Raw genomic sequence first — 18,520 nt, forward strand, 5'->3', positions numbered from 1 at the left:
TGCTAGGAATCGGCCCTAGGCTGGCAGAAAGGTGGCGTAGCCAGGCCGGCGAGAGGAGTAGTTTGAAGTGGTTCCCGGTAGGTGCTGAGGAGGAGCTAGTCGAGGCAGCGAATGCAATAGCCAAACTTGAGGCCTGATTATTTTCCACACCTCTCCCGGCCCTCGCGTGAGCGTGAGACGCTCCCGGAGCAGCACGGTGGCGGTTTTTCACTAGCGCAAGGGACGGCAGGAGGAGGGGGAGGGGCGCAACGTAGAATCAGAGCTTAAGATGCTTTAACATCCTTGCATGGTGCTTATGTCCTTCTGTTTGCAGGCGCTAATATCAAAGGCTAATTAAAAAGGCAGGTGAGAAGACCTCGTTAAGTGAAAAGAACACACCCCTGAGGGCTTGGCTTCTTTGGGGACTCTCCTGGACTCTGTTCCCCTCTTTGAGGAGGCACCTGTTGGTGTTCCCTGCACCTCCATTCTCTGCACTAGATTAGGGTCCTGTGCTGAAATCACTGGAGGTTCAGCTGCTCGAATAGGTCTGAATTTGATTCGTTGCCTCCCTCCATGCTGCCTCTAAAGAACCCAGCAACTGATCTTGGCTCTCCAGCGAGCGGGGGTGGGATCCTGACCACCTGAGAAACCAGGGGCCAAACTCCCATTGACTTCAGCCGAGCCAGTGCTGCACAGACCATGCGTCAGTCTCTCTGCTGTAGGAATCCTGCACTCTGGAATCAATGAGAGCTTTGCCTGTGCAGGATGTGTGCGCACACACTGGCCTGTGTAGAAGGCCGACTAGCCTGGAACTCCCAGCGGCGGGGCTGCGCCAGGCCCCTAGCAGGTCGGAGCAGGTATTTGCTGATGGCAGCTATTGGACCTCATTTTTCTCCACCCACCGACCAACGGATCAATTTCCCAACAAATGAAAGCTGCTCCACGGGGCTGGCCAGGCTCCCCGCGGGCACTGGGTTCTTTGTGATCCAGACTGCTCCCAGCTGCCGTGCCGGATCAGCCCAAGTGGCTTAGCCGTGACGCCCGGTCCAGAAGATGGATGCAGACACCCTGGGTCTCAGCAGAGTGTCTGTACTGTCTTGTTCCTTCCCCTCCTTGGCTCAGCTGGTGGTCGCCTTTTTTCACACTAATCATTTTTGCGAGGCTCCCCTGCAGTTACTGACCCGTGGCCACACCATTCTCAGTAGATTGGACCTCAGCCTAGTCTTGTAGCCCAGTCCTCGTACCTGTATCAGATTCGCCCCTCGGTGCATCTAGACCTGTATTCTCCTGGGAACGAGGGGTGATTGTCTGTTTCAATGACAGGCAGCATGTCGTCCTCCCACCCCTGCAATCCAGGTTATGTTTGGAGAAGCCTTGGTGCCTTCTGTCCTAGATCAGCCTCCGTTTACCAAGAGGCTGGACTCGATCCTCAGCTGGTAACTAGCATCGCTCCATTGACTGCCGCGGAGTTCTGCTGATGAACACCCGCTGAGAACGGGGCACAGGTCATAGTTTGGTGCCCCGGCATTTTCTACTGCTGTAACAATTCACCTTTGCCTCTTAAAGAACCCAGGTCCCTCTCTGGTTATCCTGTCTTCCTCGGGAGCACCTGGAATACAGGCAAATGTCTGCACAAAGCCAGTGTAGCGGGGGGTAGATTTACAGCCGTAACGATCTTGTGTGCTGCAAGGGGCTGCCTGCGATTCTGCTACGCTCTTGCTGTTCACCCATGTGTAGACTGGCTCCCAAGACACGCACCTGCTTGTCAGATTAGCTTTTTCCCCCCTTCTTTCTCTGTAGCTAGAATCCTGCCAGCAAGAGCAACAGACACAACGATCTGTACAGTGAGCTCTGCTGCTCTTTCTCACAGAGGAGGAGGCCTTGATTTAGCTGCCCTGCAGGTCGGCACCAGAGCAGCCTTCATGGTGTAGAATCAGTTGGACCAGCTGGCTGTCCCCTCGCCACCTGAATTCAGGGAAGTGATTATCTGGGGGTTAGATCTGGAACACTGTGGGCGTGGGTCGGTCTGACTGTCCATCCATCCGGCAGGAGGTTGTCGTCGTTCCAGCGCCAGGTGAGAATGAGATCTAGTGGTCAGAGCAGGAGATCTGGGGAGGGGTCAGGAGTCTCCTGTTCTAGTCCCTTGATGGTGCTGTTGCTGACTCGCTGTGGCACGAGGCTGCATTGCTCTGTGCCTCTGCAGAAGGAATGGCCCAAGTGCGGGGCCGTGCGTTGATATGTGAAGCTCATAGCCCCAGGTGTAGTTATGCCTCTGTGTTAGAGGCCCCGATCCTGAAGCCCCCGTAGCTAAGGATTATTCACCCCTACCCGGGATCGGGACTAGCGGGAGGTTTTTCTGTGGAGTAGAACGAACGGCTCCTTTCTGAGATCACTCTGCACTCGCCGGGATCTCGCCGGAGGTTCTGCTTTTAAACTCAAGACTGGAGAACCGCTTGGCCGTGTGGCCTAGGAGATAAAGCTGTGGATGGGGAATCAGGAGAGCTGGGCTCTTTATGTGGCTCAGCACGTGACCCAAGAGAAGGCAGGCCTGCTTGTGCCTCAGTTTCCCCATTGATAAAATGGTGATAATAGCTGTCAGCCTACTTTAGAAAGGGCTTTGAGACCCATGGATGGAAAGCGCTTTATAAGGGCGGGTATTAGACAACCCGGAGCTGTCGTCTTCTCCGTCCTCCTGCATTTTATGGGGCTGAGTCTGTGTTTCCTAAAGCAACTTCTTTGCTATTTTCTAACGTGCTGAAAGTGAGAACTCATTAGATCCCAATGCGTTCTGTATTTTTCTCCCTATTTATTGTAGGTAGCGGTGGTGGGGGTGTTAGTTCTGGCCTGTTGATTTGGGGAAGGAAGCCCCCAATTGAAACCCGTCTTTGGAAGGGAAAGATTTGAGCCAGCGTCTAGGAAATACCCACTCCCATTGACTTAGATTTATATTCCATGTACTTCCTGGGCATAACGTACGCAACTAACCCTGAACGAAAGACCTGGGCCAGAGGACAGAAGCTGGCTGATGTGATCAGACCCAGATGTGTAAATATCAGGACCAGCTTTGACAGTGACTGCTGGGTGTGGTGTCTGGGAATGGGTTGGCATCCCTTTAAATAGGTTGCAAGCCCTCTCACGGGCCTTCCAGGGACACCGGCTTGTTTCTTTGTTCGCTACATAAGGTTATGTTTAAACCCCTGGGGAACGCACCATCACTGTCTCTATGCAAACATGCCAGGCCTACTTACGCTGCTGCTGTTGGCTTCTGAATTAGAAGGCCCACACCCTATTTAAAGGCTTCCAACCCAATTCCTCTGTGCTGTGGGACAGTCTCCCAAGGAAATCGGGTGGGGAATGTGGCGTAGGGAGCTGCCCCCCCCCCTCCCGGTTCTAGGCCTGAAGGGATTGATCTGCAGCGTCTCCATTTCTATCTTTCAACGAGGTTTGAGTGGCACTTACGGGGCGATAAGGTTGCATGAATTTCCACCCCACTCGAGGGGACACGCTGGCTGTTGGAAGTTAGCTGCTGCTGTCCTTTGTCAATTAGTGGGTTGAGAGCTGCTGCTGAGATGGATTATTAATATTCCCGCCGTTGGGCAGGGAGCAAACCTGCCTGTCTCTGTGTCCGTCGGTCCAGGACAGCCCCTTGGATTGACTGTGCTGTGCTGTGTCCGCTCTGGGGGGTGCTTGGTTTTTAGTGGCCTGCGTGTGTGTGGCATAAACAGCTTTAAATCAAAACTGGAATAAACTCTGGAACAAAAACTGGTTTGTTCGTGGTGTCGTTTTCCCTCTCTGAGGGGTCAGCGCGCGTGAGAGGAGCCTGGCTGCTTGCCTCAAAGAGGAAGGGCCAGTCAATTCCCTCGAATACCACAAATCTTAGCTTCGAAGCTGTTTTGTCTGTTAACACTCCTTTCCCCAGCCAGCAGTGCCTTGAAAGCAGCGGTGACTTCTGTTACATTCCTTTCATTCCTCTCACCTAAGCTCAAGAAGAGGGGACTGGAAACTGGGCCTCCTGGCTTTGATTCCCGGCTCTGCCAGGGAGCGTGATTCTCTGATCGGAGCAGGAAGGGCTGGGAATCAGGACGCCCGAGTTCTGTGACCACCTCTGCTGCAGGTGGTTTTCTCAGGTTTTGAAAGCCTTGCCCTACTGGACTCTCTGGGGAAGCCAGGAGGTTGAATCCATCAGGGTCTAGGGTGACCAGATGTCCTGATTTTATAGGGACAGTCCTGGTTTTTGGGTCTTTTTCTTACATAGGCTCCTATTACCCCCCACCTCCATCCCTATTTTTCACACTTGCTGTCTGGTCACCATATCAAGATCAGTGACGTACACTGAGCGCCACCCTCGGCAGAAGCTGGGGGGCTGGAACATAGAACCCTGCAGGGAGCTGGGGTGGTGGCGGGCTAAGCTCACCTCTGTGCCCAAACAAAGGAAGCAAAGGTGTGGGGGAGAGTAAGGAGCAGGAGGGGACACGAGCCACCAACTCTGTAAAGTTGAGCGTCAGCTTCTTACCTATGGAATAGCCTGCCATGGCCACTGCCTTGCTCGGGCTGTTTTCCCATTAGCCTGGCTGCTCTAGCTGAGGTCTCTGAGCCCAGAGGCAGGTCCCCGGTTCTGCTTTGCAGATCGCGCTTAGTTTATCCTGGCCCTGAACCCGTTAGAGTCTTTTTGTTGGGTGTTCAGCCAGGGTCCCGGGCACTATCGCATATGTTCACAAGGCAAGCGAGCTAATCCCTTAGTATGAGTGCCTCACTCGAGCAGTTTCAGCACTGTGACGTAGAGCAGTGTTATGGTCCTCATTTTAAAGATGGGGAAACTGAGGCACAAAGGGGTTGCACAGAGCTGGCAATTGAACGCCGGGCTCCCAAGTTCCACCATAGCACCCCAATCCGCTGGCCCATCCCTCTTGTCCTCGTTCAGCCCAATAACTCAGACAGCAGCACTGGTCCTCACGTTTATTTTCTCAGACATCATTAAAGAAACATTCCATAGCATACAAATAGCACTATGCACCTGGCCTGTAAAGGAAACAGCCAGTATGGCGTGTTAGATACACGTGCAAGTGCTCTGGGCTCAGTACAAGGAGCAGGGCTGGCCTGGCAGCTTAGGCAACATAAAGCTTGTACATTTAACACACAGTTACAAACATCAGCCTGGGGCAGAAGATCTCTCTGCTCCCTGCTGTGCTCTTTCTCTCTCTCCCCTGTGATTGACTCGGGTGGATCTCTGGGCCAGGAAGCTCTAGACTGGCCCATAGTATCGTCTGTAAGCCTCCTGGAAGCCAATGTGATCAGCCAACTCGTCGCAGTCGGGGTTGAGCTCGCAGATCTCACGCTTGCCCTCCAGAGGGTCATGGATGAGATCATAGAAGCTGCGTGTGAACAAGGTGGGTTAATGATTGATAGAAAGTTCTCCAAGGGCTTTAGGGGGCTGATGTATAATCAGCCAACATGCAAGGATCAGTGCACCTGCCTTGGGACCGCACCCACCTCTGGGGTGGAACGTGGCTGCTTTTAATCCTGGGGGCTGTTAAACAGCTGCCGTGTTCCACCCCAAACAGCCCTTGAGAATGATGCACAGGATTGAGTTCTCTGGGGCTGACATGCAGCCACCTCTGGGGTGAAAGCAGCAGCAATGCTAGGCTGCACTTTAGGGCAGGGAGTGAGGAATTCACGGATCCAGTTCTAATGAGGACGACTTTAAAGCAGAGCGATGCCTGGGCGTTACCAGGATGTGAGCAGGGCTCCTGGGCCCTGCCGGAAAAACAGCCTGGAATTTTTTATGTCCAAAAAGCAGCCAGGGCTGCAGTCTGGTTTATTGTACTAACTATACCACAGTAGCCCGTAGTGGCAATAGCTCCATGCCCCAGAGTGCTGGGCCTGCTGCTGTCGCCTCCAGAGGGGCTTTGGCTGATAACAGACAAGCCCCAGGTACAGGAACGCTTGCCTAGTGGTTAGCGCGCTTGCCTGGACCTTAGGGGAGAGGGGTTCCGTTCTCTGCTTTGCTACAGCCTCCCTGTGTGACCATTGGCAAGTCACTTAGGCCCAGCTCCTGAGTAGGGAGTGAGATGCCTTGAGCCCTTTGAGGCTGGGGATGGATCCAGGGGTGTTGGGAGTCTCACAGGCCACCCCTCCCAGCTAGCCCCCCAGTTTAGAGCAAAGTATTTCAGCCGTAGGGGCCGACATTGAGAACAGGACGGTCTGGGTGCACCAGGGAGGATGAATCAGTGAAGGACTGTAGGGTTCCTATGGTAATGGGGGCCTGGTGAGAACTTCAGCTGGGCTGAGCCTGTCAACACCCCCCCACCCCACTGCTGCCTTTGGAAGGGGACCCCAGTGCCAGCAGCAGGCTGGGGGTTGAGCACACGCCCGTGGGCCTCACCTGCTGTAGACGTAGTTCCGTTTGTGTCTCCTCACCACCTCGGCGCTGTCCTGTTTGGAGACGAATGCTGCAAGGGCGGAAAGTAAAGGAGGCGTGAGGAGAATTGCTCCAGAAGGCTCAGCATTGCCGTAACGGGACTGCCCGGTAGCTGCCCTGCACGGCTTAGGTGGAGATCCCAGCCACAGAGCAGCTGCGGCTCTGTAGAACAGGACAAATCCTCTGCCCTGGTTATCCTAGGGCCAGAATTAGCACCCAGGCGTCCTGTGTCCCTTGCCTGGACCCCGCTTCCCACCCTGAGCTGGGAAAGGAACCCAGGAGTCCTGAGTCCCTGTCCCCTCTGCTCTAGCCACTGGACCCCCCTCTTCCACAAACTGAGCTGGGAAGAGAACCCAGGAGTCCAGACTCTCGGTCCCCTGCTCTACACCCATGTGCACACTGACTAGAGCAGGGCTCTTGCATTTAGCCAGGGGCCAGGGTGTCCGTGAAGTCTCCCTGAATGGCAGGCAGCAAAGCTGGCTCACACGCAGGGCCGGACCTCACCTTCAGAGCTGGGCGAGTCGTTAGCGCTGTTGGAATGATCTGAGCCTGCAAGGCACCAAGAGAGATGGGATCAGAAACCATACGCCCCCTTCCCCAGTGAGCTGCCCGTCTCCTGCCGGGGTTGTGCAGAGCTGGCTGGATAGCGCGGGATGGTAAAGGTGACAGAGCTCAGCGGGGAGGAAATGCCAAACAGCTGCTGGGTTTGGAGCGGGCCTCTTGCTAGTGCCCCCCATGCATGATGCTTTGCGAATCTATTGTTCCTGGAAGCAAAACTCGCCAAGTCCCTGATTGACATGAATTCCCCCCAGCCAGCTAGAGCAGCCTAGTCATTCCCCTGGCACAAATGGGGAAACTGAGGCAAAAGGCAGCAGAGTGATTTGCTCTGTCGTTACACAGCGAATGAGATGCCAGCATGCCCCCAGCCCCAATCTCCTATGTGTGCTCCTGTACCAGGGAATGGGAGGGCTGAGATTTTAAGCAGCTCCACTAACGTCAGTCACAGAGAGAATCAGCAGAGTAGCAGCCTGCTGGTAGAAAGTGCCCGGTTAACGCATCTAGCAGCCCCCTGTCCCCGTCTTACCTCTACGGCACAGGCACAGGGTCACCAGTGCCAGCAAAGTCACCAGGGTGAGGGTCTTCATGGTGGCAGCTGGTTTCTCTGGTTGCTCCTGTCTAGCTCTTGTAGGATGCTCTGCTGATGCCTGTTGTAGCCTGTGGCTCACAGGCCACCATTTATACCCTGCTGCTAGCCCTGGTCTGTCTGGATAAAGGGCCACATCCCTGCTCATCCTGCCCCTCCGGCTTCGACCACAGGCGGGGAGGGGCCTGGCTCTCCTGCCAGATCTATTTGGAGCCCATCCGTCTGAGCGCAAGGCTGCCAAACCCAGACGGCAATTGTGGTTTCAGGCACCCCTGAGGTGGAAAACAACCCTGCGTTCTCAGAGCCAATGGGACCCGTGTGGGCTGCAGGGGAAGAACCGGGGAGAGGCTTGGGAGCATTGTCAAATGCAGAGACAGGCTGGAGCCATGATGCTCGGTGCTAGCTCCCAACCATCTTAAAGTGCAAGGGTATTTGGAGGTGGGGGGACATTAGGATCCTGTCATAACGATAGGTTTCAGAGTAGCAGCCGTGTTAGTCTGTATCCGCAAAAAGAACAGGAGTACTGGTGGCACCTTAGAGACTAACAAATTTATTTCAGCATGAGCTTTTGTGAGCTACAGCTCACTTCTTCGGATGCATAGAATGGAACACACAGACTAATCTCCTCTCAGTTATACATACAGAGAACATGAAAAGGTGGGAGTATGCTAATCAATTGAGATAAGCTATCATCAGCAGGAGAAAACAAAAAAACTTTTGAAGTGATAATTAAGATGACCCATAGATGTTGTGAGGAGAACTTAACATAGGGAAATAGATTCAATTAGTGTAATGACCCAACCATTCCCAGTCTCTGTTTAAGCCTGAGTTAGTTTATCTAATTTGCATATTAATTCGAGTTCAGCAGTCTCTCTTTGGAGTCTGCTTTTGAAGTTTTTTTGTTGCAAAATTGCCACCTCCAAGTCTGTCACTGAGTGGTTAGAGAGGTTGAAGTGTGACACCATTTCCATCTTGAGACCCCAGCAGGGGGACCAGGCCCAGCTGCTTGCTCTTTGTGAGCCCCTCCCCCACTCACTGAGCACCCATGACTTAGAGCAGTCCCGAGGGTGCTCTAAACTACAGTGGGGGAACTTGTTTAGCTCCAAGAGCTGGGGAGGAGGAAGGTGGTTTGGTGCCACCTTTCCCACCCCACCCACACTCTGCACACTGCAGATGAAGCGTGAGACCTGTGTCTTCTATTAACATCTACTTAACGCTGAGGTCCAACCAATGGCTTGGTGAAAAGCGCTCTTTGTATAGATTGCACGGCTTGCACTGCTTTGTCGCTGCTCACTGAGCACCCAGACAGCCGGCTGCGCAGAGGCCTAGCAGCCAGGAAACCCAAGAACTGGCACAGATTACTGGGAGCAAATAACTTTCCCCTCACTCGGGCTCCTCATCCAGGGGACTATGCACAGCCCAGGCAGATATAACAAAACTAATGCAGTGTTGCCAGTTGCTGAGATTTTTTTTTCTATCACCAAGCTCACGATAGTTGGCGTTGTCTTAAAGGGCCAGCGCTTGGTGTCACCTAGTTATGTGCCAAGCACAGCCTGCCTTTTTTTAACCATACAAGCAGTTTCTCACCTTTATGGTGTTGGAGAAAAGCTTGGAACTGAGATACTAACGCTTGTTGTGACCACGACTGCTGCCTTCAAACAGGTGAAAGCAAAAAAAAAAAAAAAAAAGAACCTCAAGTAGGTTAGTTTTTAAGCCAATCTCAGGATTTTTGTCTGTGAGAGAGAGAGACAATATTGGGCTGCGATGTCAGTGAGCTGGGGTCTGGCTTGTTCAGGTGACCTTGGCCATAGCATAGTCCCCTGCCTCAGTTTCCCCACCTGTATGCTGCCTCTGCATCTCCCTCGCCCGCTGCTCTGGAAGCAGGGCCTGGCTCAGTGGGGAGCTGGATGCGAGTCGCAGCATTTTCTCTAAATAGGCTGGTTTCTGTCAGCCACTTATATGGCCAGAGAGGGCCTGAGTCCAGACACACACGTAGCCCCAGCTTAGCAGCTCCATTTCTGTACAGCACGGGGGTTGAGCGCTGACCTTAGGCAACCGCACCTGCGTCCGCTCTCCCTCGGTCACAGGTGAGACTCGGGAGCTTCCCCACTGAACACGAGGCAGCGCTGACCTGGAGCTCTTGGGGACAGGCTCGGCAGCAGAGGCCCCTGCTAGGTGACGCGCTTGCGGCCTGTAATTGCTGCCGCGCTGCGGATGTTTTCTGCCACGGCCCAGCGGGGGTTTCCTCTTCATGCATGTCCAGGGCTCTTAAGATGTAATTTTTTTGCCTTGCAATTTGGTGCCCGTTCCTTCCCCGGCGCATCCTGTCATTTAAGCTCATTTCCTGAGCTCCAGCCCCGGGATGGCCTCCAAACCCTGGAGAGGAAACACGGCGCAGTGCCGATCAACCCTCGCTCACCCCAGTCTCTGGTTGAGCCCTTTCAATGCAAAAGCGGGCAAGCGGCTCTATGCCACGTTCCCCATGCAGGGGCCATGGTGCCCCTAGCAGCAAGGCTGAGGAGCAGCTGCAGGGACCAAACTGTCCTCCTGCACGAGAGTTGCAATTGGCACAGCCTGGCCTCAGTGGCCAGGCCCAGGACTGGAGGACCCAGGGAGACCGGCTTAGCCCGGGTAGGTAGGGTTGGAGCACACGGGTCTAGGGAGAGCTTGCCCTGCTGCACTTCTGCAGATGGAGCACGCTGGTTCTCACAGCCGCCAACCCAGCACCTGTTGCTCCAGTGCCCACTGCAGGTCACTGGCCAGCAAGGCCTGTTCTAGACCCCGCAGAAGGCAAGCAAGAGGCGCACTGTGGCCATGGGGCTGTGTGCCTCACTCACTCATGACGCACCAGGCAGAGGCCCAGGGTGCCAGCACCCACCAGCTCCCTGAACACTGTCTCAAAATGTGTGTGCCGGGGCGGGGGGGGGGGAGCATCTGCTTAGTGTCCACTTCTGTCTCTCTCTCCTTGTAGCTTTTGCCCTCCCCCTTTCTGCCCCTTTTCATTCACTCCCCCATGCCTGCATTTAGCTGATCGCGTCTCACTCAGGGGCGGGAGGGAGGGGCTGTTATGGTTTGGGCGGAGGGCGGGCTTCACCGCCTTCAGAGGGGCACCAGATCAGCAGCATCTGTACAGGGAACCAGGAGACCTAGCTTCTAGCTGCAGCTCTGCCACTGGCCTACTGGGTGACCTTGGGAGAATCACAGTCCCCTCTGTGCCTCACTTTTCCCATCTGTAAAATGGGGATCTCGACCTGCCTTGGCAAAGTGCTTGGAGCCCTACTGCTAAATTGGTATTGTGGCCCAAGGGCACTGCTTAGCCCCCCTCAGTTCACTGGAGGATTAACTGCACAGCTTCAGGCAATTCTCAGCTCAGCACAGACAGAAGGGCTGAACATGCTGCATTAAGCAGACTGCCTTTCAATGGGAAATGCGGATATGTTCTTCCAGCAACCTAGCCATGTCTACACCCAGGGTCAGGTTGACGTAAACACATCATGTAAGGGTGTGAAGTTTTTCACAGCCCTGCATACGTAGCTTGGTCGATCTAGTTTTTCTGTACAGTCCAGGCCTAAGCCACGTAAGTGCTTTTGGAAAATCCCACCTTAAATGAACAGTTACTGACTCATTTCTAGTGCGCAGCATGGGAGATGCGTGAAATGTGCTTGGGACACGTGGCCAAGGAAGGTAAAGGTGTGGACTGGAAAAATTCCTGCATATAAGGCCAGCTGGGATGATGTTCTCACGGCCATGTTAGGACATGGGGCTTAGCTGATGTGTTCTAGTTTTAAGCTCTTTGATGGGCCTGGCGTGGAGCGAGATGGCTTGGGCATGTTTTAGACCTTAATCAGGGTGATGTTCTGCAGTAAGCAGGAACTCTTTGCTCATCAACCTCCTTACTTATCCCCCCTGGAGCTAACGTGCAGGGCTGTTTAAACCCAACTACCCACCCCCTCAGCCTGTGCACAGTTGCAGTGAGAGGGCTTTGAGTTCATGGCTGGCTTGGAATAGAAAGCAGTTTGTTTTGAAGCGCCAGCACCCCTCAGGCCCACGTTCCACTTCCAGATCCTAACCACTTCCAACCCTCACTTTGTCTGGAGGCGGACCCTAGACTTTGAGGTGGGAGAAAGATGCTGTGGGCAGCTTAAGGCGGACAGAGGCTGTCAAACAAAGCCATAAACCACAGAGCACTTGGGCCAAGTGCACAAAGTCCAAGCCAAGAACAAGGGGTTTGCAGGCCCAGTTTGTTTAGATTATAATGCAGCAAGGCAAGCGCTGTTTACAGGAGAAGAAAAATATACTTCATTTGGTCAGCCTCCAAGGCTGTGACTCGCCTCTCAAGGAACTGACATTTGGGTACAGTAAATCCATTGTCTCCATTTTCAGCATCAGTAGTTGGGTGCTGCACAGGGATCAGCTGCCCTTTTTGCTTTTAGTTAGAAGTGTCAATTCTTAAGTCCCCAGAAACATCAGGCAGAAAAAGGCTTTGCTAGGTCGGGGCATAACACACAGATACTAGCAAGCCTGATGTCTGCCAGAACTTGCCTAGGAAATCAGTCACGAACTTAATCTGAACGTCATTTGTCTGATCGCAGCCTGTAGGGGTCCCAACCAGCATCTCTCTCTCACTGTACAGTAACGCAGGGAGATAAGCCCTGCCTTGAAGAGTTCAAAGAGAGAAAACAGATCATTCTCCCCATTTTATGGATGGAGAATGATGGCAGATGAGTCCAGATCGTGAAAGGTATTTAGGCTCCTAACTCCCACAGAAACAAATGGGAGTTAGGATCTGGGCCAGAGAGACAGGGTAATATTTAAAAAAGCATCTTAGTGACTTGCCCCCGGTTACACAGGAGCTATGTAGCAGAGTCCCGACCTGAGTTCAGATCTCCTGAATCCCAGTCCTGTGTTTTAAACCTCATTGTTAGCTTGGATACCATGGTTCAAACAGGCACTGGGCACCAGCACAGCTGGATTTTACTCACACTCTACTAACTCTGTGCAATCTGGGGAAAGTCCCTTTTTACTGATGTGCTGCTGTGTCCCTAGCTAATGGGGGGCAAAAAGAACAAGAAGGCACCTTGTGGCACCTCAGAGACTAAAATTTATTTGGGCATTAGCTTTCGTGGGCTAAAACCCATTTCAGCAGATCCATGTTCATAAGGCTTCGTGCCCACTTTGCACTAAGTCAGAATGGTGCGTTTCACACCCACCTGCAAAGGTCTAAATGACAACACTGCAACAGAGGATCTAGGCTCTTGGAAGACAAAACTCCCAGAATACCCTGTGTGTTTGTTTCAGCAAAACATTCCTGTTAAATTTCTGCAAAGAAGACAACAGATGGAAATTAACCACATAATAATGGGTTAGAGCAGATACTACTAAGTACATGTTTATTTTTCTTGCTCGAAGGCACTTGGGGGAAAAAAAAAGTAGTAGGTGTTAAGATTATAAAACCAAGTTTTATTATGTCAAAACACCATTCTAAGTAACTATGTACAAGTTATTCATAGACTATGGAGGTGTAACATCTCTCTCACTGCTTGAGATGGTCACTTGCCTTGACAGCTACAGACTGTTCCACTGACAGAAACCCCATGAGCTGAAGTTTTGGTATTTGTTTTTTTCTTTCAAATGTAGCTGTGTGTTACTTGCTGCATAAGGCAGCTATGATTGGCTCCATTATACTCCTGACATCCCATGAGTGGTTATAAGAGTGATCAGTATAACATTCATTTCCATTTGGAAAAAGAGAGTTCTCTGTTTGGTAAAGCTTTTAAAAGAACGCAGCATGAATGCACTGAGCTGCTACAGCTTTCAAAACCTGTGTGGGATTTTCCTTCCTGCTGGGCTTAGTTGGGAATCGGGGGTTACTGGTGATTCTCCTAAAACCCTGGTGCAGTCACTCATTTCAATGCATTTTGATCAGTTCTGTCTCATGACTGTTTCAGAAAGCCCGATTTTCACAAGGTGGTGTAAACAGTTCCCTCCTTTTTGTCTGACAAATGAACACAAAAGCTCTTGACAAGTCAAGTTTTCAGCACAATTTGAGTGGATATTGAATGGTAAATGCACAGAGAATCCCACTTCCGAAAAGATCTGCAGGGCTTCACCGATGAACATAAACCCCATACATGAAACTCCTGCAAAATCTTCCCCTGCCTCTTCATTCAGGCTCCTGGAACATCATGATTAGTTCTCTCTGTTCTTTACTAATTGCCTGGATAAAAGGAAAAAAAAAAATCAAGGTGAAGACTTTCTCCACCACAGATCCCACTGCTCAGGAAACAAATGCAGCACTGACGCAAAAAGGAGCATCATTTCCACACGTGGAGACAGGACAGTGCAACAGTGCTGACAGCATGGGCAGAATACAGCTCATGCATTGTTCAGATGCATTGGTCTAGGAACAAGGCCACATACAGGAAGGAACTGCACACATACGAACACCGCCCTAGGCAAAACACTCTGCTTCTGAGCACAGATGCAGGACTAACTCCCACCCCACCGCAAATGCACATGAGTGAAGTTATACATTTAGGGCCAATGTTTCCAGAGAGTTCATCATCCATTTAGGTATCTAGATAAGGGCCAAATTTGTTTTAAATGCTCAGCATCCAGCTGCTTCCACTAAGACACCAAGGGCCAGATTTCCAAAGAGCTCAACATCCATTGGGGCAGCTCTTTGGAAAATGTGGTTCTAAGAGCAGGCGCAAAGGCAGCCCTGGTGAAAAGTCTGGCCATAGGGGTCTGAACAGCTGTATATGACACTAGACGATGTTTTCCACGTTCTTCTTGCCATTACAGGGACAGTCTCATCTTCCCCCTTTTTCTGCATGTCCTAACAGCTGTTAAAAAAAGTTACATGAATAAGCAAAATCTGATGGGTTTCCCGACTCTCCATGGAAGAGGCGTGATTATACATTGCCTACATCTAACAGTGAAGTCCCAATTAACAGCATTATGCAATTAGCTGATATGCAATTAATCAGAGCAGCAACAGATGCAACACAATGAAGCTAGATTGGGGCCTCGGGATTTGTGCACATAAGGAAATTCTGCAGTTGAGGGCAGCTCGGTTGCAGCTAGCATTCTTGGAACTTTCCATCCTAGTGCAGCCACTGTCTATTCTAACTGGGGAGACTGGGACACTCTCGGTCAGTTTCCTTGATTTGGGGGCTCGCTGGAATGGAGATTTTACCTGCCATGCTTGCTTGCGATTTTGTATCTGCTGCTGCATTTCTGAGATTCTCTCCCGTCCAGCCAAGACCGACTCTGCCAGCTTCCTGTTCTCCTCTTCCTTTTCTTTCAGGGCTCTACGCAGGTATGTCTGGTGCTTCAGGAGGTACGGCACCATGGCGCTATGAATATCTTCTTCTGGGATCCCACTGGGACGCCTGGAAGTGACAGGGATGGTGTTCTGAGGACTAGGATGCGCAGCCTTTGCATGGTGCTAGACTTAGGTGCTTTAATTGGAACGTGTAATATTTAGAGCAAGGCGAACCCACCCCACAATGAACCGGTCTCACTGTGCCATGATGTTGGGGGAAGGGGGGGAAATCCTTCTTAACACTCATGCAATCAGATGATGCCCTGAAGCAGGAGATTTGATTAACACACATACCCACCCTCGAACACAAAAAGCTACATATATTATTGGCGAAAACACTATCCAGCCTGCCTTTGAAAGACAACACAATGCGACCCTGAGCATTACCAGTGCCCAAGGTGCCCCAAGGGCTATGCACCAATCAGGACACCCCAAGCAGCCATGGTTCAGAGTAACATTCAGCACAAGACTTTACTTCCCCTCCAACTCTATGGACATGGCACAGAACGTGTGATTCTAGCACAGACAGAAGTCCAACTAGATGACTGAATCAGAGATTCAGATAGACGCAATTAAGTGGAAGGTGCACTTTGGAAATCAATTTCCTGTCCGGATACAGTAGTAGGATTTTAAAAAATCCGCTCTGCCATTCACCTTTGGGTGAAAGTCACCCCATCCAGAGAGCCATCCCATGATCTATGCCCCACTTCACTTCCACGGGGCTTAAAGCGCTGCTCAAGGGTCAATTTTATCTCTTTAAGACTCAAAGGAACAGGTCTGCAATAAAGCAGCACAACCATACTTCCAACAAGCCAAGCAGAGCACTGCCTACCACGCGGGCTCCTCCCGATTCTTTGCTTCCTCCACAATTCTATCCATCGAGGCAAAGAGCTCCTCAAGATTCCCTTCCTTCTTTATCTCATGAATCTCCTCCTGCAGAGGAAAACCACCAGGACGATAAAAAAATGGAAGTACAATGCATGGACCTCTCTGCTTGGCCTTTCCCACTGTGGGTGCAAGGACCTTCTCCTCTAGATGTCCTTCGAAACAGGAAACTGTACTTCCTCAATTTCTAGTCAGCTCCAGTGCATTTGCAGCTGCTCATAGCTTTCCCAAACAACAGAAGAATGAAAGTTGTCCCAGTCTTGTCAGTTTTCAGGGAAGCTATTCAGAACTCTGCAGGCAGTCATGAAACGGACAGGGATCAGGACAATTTCCCCCATCAGTACAGATAGGCACTGGGGAAAGACCCATCAAAAGGAGGCGGGACAGGGAAGGGTATATTCGTTGCAAACTTGCTTAGGATCTGAGGGAACAAATGATCATAGCACACTGCATTGAAGCACACAGCTTTGCAGTTTCAGGAGCACCACCTAGTGATTGGGAGTTAGATCTGAAGCAAGTCAGCTGTTCTGTGCCTTGTCAATAAAAGTTTACCCATCTGTAAAATGAGTAATACACACCTGTCTCACAGGGTTGATATGAGCTTGATTCAATAATATTTGTAAAATGTTCCAAGACCTTTGGATGAAAAATGCTGCAACATCCAAAGTATTATATTTCCCCATAGACCTTTTGGGATGTTACAAACAAGTCTTTAATTCTCAGCTAAACATCTGCAGTTCGACTTTAAATATAAACAAGCTTGTTTTAATTGCTGAACCTGTTGGGCACAAATGTATTTGTTGTTTAAATCGTCAAAAAAAAGGGAAAGAAGATACAGATATAAAAGCAAAGATCTGCTTTGATTGTTCTTACCTGAATGGAAGTTTGCAGTTGGGATATAAACTGATCATAAATACTTCTGGTCATTTCAGGCTGGAGTTTATAGAAGCGATGATAGCAGTTTGCAAACCTCTGGTAACTATGCAAAAGAAGGAGGAAAAAAATGCAAACCAGACAAGTGGTTTAAAATACCATACACTGGAAATTACAGAGTTACAAGACTGTAAAAGCCTGATTGAAGATTCATGTTTATGTCAGAAGAGAACAAAATGGAAGTAAAAAATATTCTGTAAAATTGTCCATAGTTAACAAACCATATGCACAACTGATCCTTACACATCTGTTTACTGGTTGGTCTAACAAAAGAACACCAATTGACAAAGGTTTTGTTGTGTTCAAAAGAACAGAACTAAATTTCTATTCACAGTCATCTGTAAAGGGCCAAATTTTGCACTCAGTGATGTCTACACACCCCCTCTGAAATCAGCAGGATTGCAGTGGTATAACTAAAGGCAGAATTTGGTTAAATCAAACAGGTGTTCCTTCATTTCCCTTTGTCAAGCTGCACCGATGGTGCATGGCAATTGCAATCAGGAAAGCACTCTGGAATCCTTTGGTGTATAAGGAGATACAGTAAAACTAGTTCTTATTACAGTAAGCCACAGACAGGACAGAATGGGTGATTCCGTGAATGGTTAAGTAGAAAGAAAGGGAGGCTGGGGCCCTCTCTGTCATCTGCACTTATCGCTGAATCTGCAGCCAGGAAAAGGGTTGGAGAGATATAGACTAGAAGTCGGTTTAATCTCCTCCCCAGGCAGAACTGTTGTGTGAGCAGCTGAATCCATGGCAGGATCTTGTGGGAGATGAGGGAAACAGGATGAAGCCACAGGTGTTGGTCTGCACTTACCGACAAACGTGTTTGGGAAGGGAGGATCTAGACAAGTGGTGATTTTTTCCCCCACAACAGGGCATCTGGTCCATGAGTTATTAAGGAGGTGGCAGGAACAGAGTGGAGCAGGTATTTGCTTTGCTAGGTCTTAAAACCTAGGGTGGCCCCCACATTTCAAGGAAATACAAGACAGCTGTATGAAAGTTATCAGATGCTGCTTGTGTAAGGCAGTGCCTCCCCCCCGAATTACAGTCATGGCATCAGTTTACCCACAGTTTCACAACACTTGGGCCCTTTGCATAATTAGTGCTTGAAATTAGAATTTTTTAAAAAAATCTGATCCGATGTTCTTTACTGGATGTGGGGGGCAAGTCACTAGGTACTAGAGAAGGGGCTGGGCAGGTGTATTGACATTACTGCTCGGATGGAGATAGGGAGCTAGACTGGAGGCAAGATTCCCTTCCCCCAAAAGGCAGCACAGCTAGCTGTAAAAGTGCCCATCACTAGGGTGTCCAGAGCTCTGCCACTGGGCTCTGACAGCACATGGGAGAGAGAAACAAGAACCTCGCCAATTGTAGAGACCAATCCACAAGTCTCGCGTGATTTCCTCCTAAGTCTCGCGAGACTCTCCCCGCCCCTTTCTCACCTCTCGCGAGACTTCCAGCTCGACCCCCCCCCGTTCTCGCGAGATGTTGTCCCCTCACCTGCCAGCGGCCACTAGTTTCTCCAGGAAAGCGTCCACCACGGTGTTGAAGAGCTGCCCGCGGCCCGGCTCTTCCTCCTGGGCTGGCAGGGAAGAGAAGCCACCAGGGGCCCCCTCGCCCTCCACCCGCGCCGGGCCCTCGCCGCCCGCTGCCGCCGCCATCTTGAACCGCCAAGAAATCTTCAAGCGCTCGGATAGTCCCGCCCCCGCTTCTCCGATTGGCTGAGGCGGCAGCGTTGTTCCTATTGGTCAAATCGTGTGTCTATCGGGAGAGAAGGCCACGCCCCGTAATAGACAGCACCACGTGGGCTGGTTGGGTTCCTTGGTCCTCCTCC

General features: G+C 51.0%; 2 protein-coding genes across 2 annotated transcripts; both read right to left on the reverse strand.

Moving 5' to 3' along the window:
- Positions 1–4,779: 4,779 nt before the first annotated feature.
- BGLAP (bone gamma-carboxyglutamate protein) lies at positions 4,780–8,024 on the reverse strand. The gene is made up of 4 exons (XM_050931053.1): positions 7,482–8,024; positions 6,902–6,946; positions 6,362–6,428; positions 4,780–5,351 (listed from the first exon to the last, which is right to left on the reverse strand). The coding sequence occupies exons 1-4, from the start codon at positions 7,687–7,689 to the stop codon at positions 5,222–5,224; spliced, it is 450 nt and encodes a 149-aa protein (XP_050787010.1). The 5' UTR covers positions 7,690–8,024; the 3' UTR covers positions 4,780–5,221.
- Positions 8,025–12,900: 4,876 nt separating this feature from the next.
- Positions 12,901–18,362, reverse strand: PMF1 (polyamine modulated factor 1). The gene is made up of 5 exons (XM_050930925.1): positions 18,187–18,362; positions 16,627–16,732; positions 15,701–15,801; positions 14,740–14,935; positions 12,901–13,758 (listed from the first exon to the last, which is right to left on the reverse strand). The coding sequence occupies exons 1-5, from the start codon at positions 18,345–18,347 to the stop codon at positions 13,705–13,707; spliced, it is 618 nt and encodes a 205-aa protein (XP_050786882.1). The 5' UTR covers positions 18,348–18,362; the 3' UTR covers positions 12,901–13,704.
- Positions 18,363–18,520: the final 158 nt, after the last annotated feature.

Source organism: Gopherus flavomarginatus, chromosome 20 (assembly GCF_025201925.1).
Source record: "Gopherus flavomarginatus isolate rGopFla2 chromosome 20, rGopFla2.mat.asm, whole genome shotgun sequence".
NCBI lineage: Eukaryota > Metazoa > Chordata > Testudines > Testudinidae > Gopherus > Gopherus flavomarginatus.

What these genes read in the sequence shown, in the direction of transcription:
- BGLAP (XM_050931053.1), bottom strand. Translation starts at nt 7,689, where the DNA reads ATGAGCAGGGATGTGGCCCTTTATCCAGACAGACCAGGGCTAGCAGCA. An exon ending in CCTGTGCCTGTGCCGTAGAG is followed by an intron (nt 6,947 to 7,481) that starts GTAAGACGGGGA and finishes GGTGCCTTGCAG; the next exon opens with GCTCAGATCATTCCAACAGC. An exon ending in CGGAACTACGTCTACAGCAG is followed by an intron (nt 5,352 to 6,361) that starts GTGAGGCCCACG and finishes GTTCACACGCAG; the next exon opens with CTTCTATGATCTCATCCATG.
- PMF1 (XM_050930925.1), bottom strand. Translation starts at nt 18,347, where the DNA reads ATGGCGGCGGCAGCGGGCGGCGAGGGCCCGGCGCGGGTGGAGGGCGAG. An exon ending in AACTGCAAACTTCCATTCAG is followed by an intron (nt 15,802 to 16,626) that starts GTAAGAACAATC and finishes TTTCCTCTGCAG; the next exon opens with GAGGAGATTCATGAGATAAA. An exon ending in ATCGCAAGCAAGCATGGCAG is followed by an intron (nt 13,759 to 14,739) that starts GTAAAATCTCCA and finishes CCTTTTATCCAG; the next exon opens with GCAATTAGTAAAGAACAGAG.